Consider the following 4,391-nt stretch of genomic DNA (forward strand, 5'->3'; position numbering starts at 1 on the left):
AAGTTGTTGGCGTGGATTCAAACGAATCGAACCCTAAATCACGAGCGTTTGTGAAGGCTTCCAACGAAGGATACGAGCCAAAGACATCTTTTAGATTTACGGAAAGCGACCTAAGAAGTTTTTTGATTTCAGACCCAGATGACAGTATCATACGTCATATTTGAAGTAAGGTTACTTAGCAACCCCTAAGGTTAAGGATAGTTACATATTGAACTATTGTTCGGATATATACAAGGTGGTTTTTTGTATAATAATAATTATAAAAAATTGTTTCAAATCGTTGAAACTGGTTTTATTTTTAATGGTAGTCTAGTAAAAGGTCTCAACGAAAAGAACTGCTTTTTGCCAACCACCGTCCTTCTCCCTTACTATATATCGAATTGTAGGGGTTGGAGAGGGCGTGGGAAACTACTTGAATCCTTCATGGTACCAAGGAGTATATAACGTTATATACTCATTGATGGTACTCGAATGAAAGGTCTCAACGAAAGGAATTAATAATTTATACCAACAGTCTTCCTCGTGATCGGTTATAATTCACCAAGGGCGAATGGAACGTCTGGAAGAAACATATGAAATTAGTGGTTAAATGAAATAATGTCTACTCCATATTCAAATATGATTCCCTAAATCCGATTTCTGATCCACATTAAAACATTGTGGATGATTAGAAACATAATTAATGCATTTAACCTGCAATCTGAAATTTACAACACAACTAATACAACGTTATGAGTTACAATGAAATTTCATAGTCTAATTTTCCTTGTACTGGTGTTTATCTATTCATAACGCTATATCCAACATATTTGCAGGTTTTTTGTACAAACGCAAAGAACCGCAACTGCAAGTGGTAACGTATAACTTAATAGAGATTTATGTTTGACGTTTTCCACTACACCACCACAAAACGCCTCTCATTGCGGTACGCGCAAAAACGAAAAGTTTGTCCTGTCGGAAGCGAAGGTATTGTTTCCTATCCAACTATTACTCGAATACCCTGGGGTACAATTGGCACTTCATACTCTTATTGTGGCAGGGGTATAGAGAAACACGAGTCATTTGTAAAGTTCACTACGGTCGATAGATTTTATGCTCCTCTACCACCTTCAGTTCTTTTGTCTTACACAGCTAGGGGGATGGTAGAAGGATACGTAAAAGAAGTAATGATAAGCTTTTTTATTCCCTTATTTTTAAACTTGACTGCAAAGAAAGATTAAATGCGCATAGGTAAGTGATATCTTTTTTTCTTGATGTTCTCTTTTATCTCCTTCGCCTTTACATAAACAGCAGTTGTTGCGCTTTGTACCGTAAGTAATTCTAAATGTTTGTTAAGGATTTTTGCTCTTGTAATATGGTTACTGGAGTTTTACCTAAAAGCTAATACATTCGTGGTTGCTGTTCTTGCAAGCTTTAGCATCAAGAAAAAGTTATAAAGTGCTTGGAGGTATATAATTAATATTTAATACTTATACACACTCCTTGACTTCACTGCTTCAACTAAACAACAGCGTCTTATGTTTGAAAATTGTTTGTGATAAAATGAAAGTTTCTTTTGCTTTTTTGAATGACTAATTTTCTACTGAGTAAATAAATGAAGCGAAGGTTTCACAGCCGTATATATTGCAATTGATAAAGACCGTCAGTTACTATTGTCTGAGAAACGTGATCGGCTCGAAATTTTGAAGTGTTCCTTTTCCTAAAATGCGCGTCTTCAATTAGACTGTATTTCCGCTTACACCGGTAGCTCACAATTGCTTTCGTATTGATCCTGTGTCCTAATGAACTTATTTTAAATACCACGCGCCGCATTTATATTGTAGATTCTACTCCTTATTTTGAAAAAAAAATGTGCGTTAGAAAAATCTCGTTGTAATAAGTGCTTCACACCACACCACACTATAATAGATTTTGCGTCTGGAACCAAAAAAGTATTGTGGGATTGTCAGTCCTCATTGCTATCTATGATAGGTCCGTAACCACATATTCTTTATTCGGTTTTATGTATGCATGGTTTTCATTCTCATTGCGTGCTCTTTTTAATCAAAAAATCATACAAACCCGAATGAAACGTAACTTCGCATATCATAACAGAAATACCTGAAATATAGTCCGGCAGCCAGGGTGGAAAACCCCTAAATTTCGTATTAAGTTTTTTTCTCAATGAATTTCGTTTCATCAGATGGTTCTTTTGTAATAACTGACTGATGACAAACTATCACCTTTGGGCAACTTTGAGATATACTCGATTTTCAATCACGTAAGAAATAGTGAAATTTTGACTATAAGCTTTTGATCGTTGAAGGGTAAAATCAACAGTTAAAGTGGAATAATAACTCCCACAAAAGTAAATTTACTGTTTTAAAAAGTATATGGATTAAAAAAAACCAGTAAAATAAAAAACATTTTTAGATATAAAAAGTTTAAACGATCTAAAATAGTTATTTATATAACAAGAGCGCGAAGTTCAATTTCGCGCATTGAGACTGAAGGTATTTTGACGAGGCGAAGCCGAGTATTTTTTCTACAACTGAACCGATTGTTAATTAAATTTGCTGTTTAAGTTCAACTTTGTCACGTGCGCGAAATAGTATATTGTTTTATAAGGAGTAAAAGTGTGACTTTTTGTGGCAAGTCTGAATGTTTGACGGCCGAACGTAGTGAGGCCGACAATTTCAGACGCGCCACAAAAAGTGCTTTTACTCCGAATAAAACATACAATTTTTTCCGCAAACGCTGTTCAAACGATAGAATTAAGGGAGTATTCCTAAAAAGATTGCAGCGCATCTGTTAAATGTTGAAAAATTTAAAACTAGATTGCTGTGGTTTGCGGTTGTTATGGTGAAAGAAAATTTTGACAATTCAACAAATTAATTATCGGGAACATTCAAAGCCCTTTTGAACTGTGCGTTTTTGGTAAGTACCCGAGTATCAAGTAGATAAAGTAGTAAAAGATATTGACCAATTTTTCTTGCAGGTTACATATTATGTCGGATTCCGAACTTAACTGTACGCCGCCAGACGTTCTTGCAATTGCCAAGACAGCTACGAACGATTTAATTCCAACGAAGTCAAGTAGAGTTTATAATCATGCTTATGAAAGATTTCTCACATGGTGCAATGAGAAAAACATTACAAACTATTCTGAAAATGTGCTACTAGCTTATTTTTGTGAATTGGCAACCAATCTAAAAATGAAGAGTTCAACAATGTGGTCTCAATATTCCATGATAAAAGCATTATTAAATCTTAAACATGGATTAGATATTAGCAAATATATGAAGCTACGTGCTTATTTGAAAAAGCAGAATGAAGGCTATACTCCCAAAAAATCAAAGGTATTCACAAAGGAACAGTTTGAAGATTTTTTAAACAATGCACCTGATGAGCAATATTTGGGGATTAAGGTTAGTTATAAAATACTTACCTAGGTATACCTGCATAAATACATTAAAGTTTTAAAATAATATATGCTATTTTCAGGTTGTTTTAGTAATAGGCGTATCAGGAGCATGTAGGTGCGATGAAATGGTGAATATGACAATAGACAATATAGAGGATTTAGGATCTGTTATTCATATAAAGATTCCTGATAGCAAAACTAAAAAGCCACGATCGTTTACAATTATTGGTGAAAAATACATAAATCTTTATAGAAAATATACTTCCTTGCGCCCCCCCGCTATGGAAAGCCGTCGATTTTTCTTGAAATTTCAAAACGGAAAATGTTATCGCATGGTCATGGGAATTCATACAATTAGTAATGTACCCAAAACAGTAGCAACTTTTTTAAAACTACCGGATTCAAAACTTTACACAGGCCATGCTTTAAGAAGAACTTCAGCTACATTGCTGGTGAATGGAGGAGCTGATATCACTTGTTTAAAGCGGCAGGGAGGTTGGAGGTCGAGCACTGTGGCTGAAGGATACCTAGAAGATTCTTTGTCTAATAAAAAAGAAACCGCGAAAAAGATCTTAATGCCAAATTCTTCGTCATTGGGCCTGAATGCAGCTTCCGATGAGCGAAATTCGGTGGACGTTGATTTAACAGATATGTTGAAACGAGTAAGAAGTCAAAGGAAATGTTATTGGCTAACTCATTCAACTCTACACAAAATTCTATTGAATTAGAAGTCAATAAATCAGGAAGTGTGTTAAATTTGTGCGGTGCAACTCTAAATAATTGTAATTTCACAATTAATATGTAATCATCGCTAATAAATCTCCAAAGTTCAACTACCTGATGATATTTACTGTCTGTCATGTCACTTTTTTCTCCGGCCGTGAGCGTACAAAAAAGTACTTTTTTGTACGCTCACGGCCGGAGAAAAAAGTGGAGTCTGTGAAATCAAACTTCAACATTAAGAACTGACATTAATAAAGTCGTCATT

At 34.8% G+C, this 4,391-nt stretch overlaps 1 protein-coding gene across 1 annotated transcript in view; it reads left to right on the plus strand.

Annotated features, from left to right (window-relative positions):
- The first annotated feature begins 2,592 nt into the window (after positions 1-2,592).
- LOC116166369 overlaps positions 2,593-4,391 on the plus strand; it is a 2,575-nt gene continuing 776 nt past the window's right edge. The window contains exons 1-3 of the mRNA XM_031481324.1: positions 2,593-2,916; positions 2,978-3,407; positions 3,484-4,065. Of these exons, the coding sequence (XP_031337184.1) occupies positions 2,988-3,407; positions 3,484-4,065 (1,002 nt within the window). The 5' untranslated portion in view covers positions 2,593-2,916; positions 2,978-2,987. The remainder of the gene's footprint in view (positions 2,917-2,977; positions 3,408-3,483; positions 4,066-4,391) is intronic.

This window comes from Photinus pyralis, unplaced genomic scaffold (assembly GCF_008802855.1).
Source record: "Photinus pyralis isolate 1611_PpyrPB1 unplaced genomic scaffold, Ppyr1.3 Ppyr1.4_LG3b, whole genome shotgun sequence".
Taxonomy (NCBI): Eukaryota; Metazoa; Arthropoda; class Insecta; order Coleoptera; family Lampyridae; genus Photinus; species Photinus pyralis.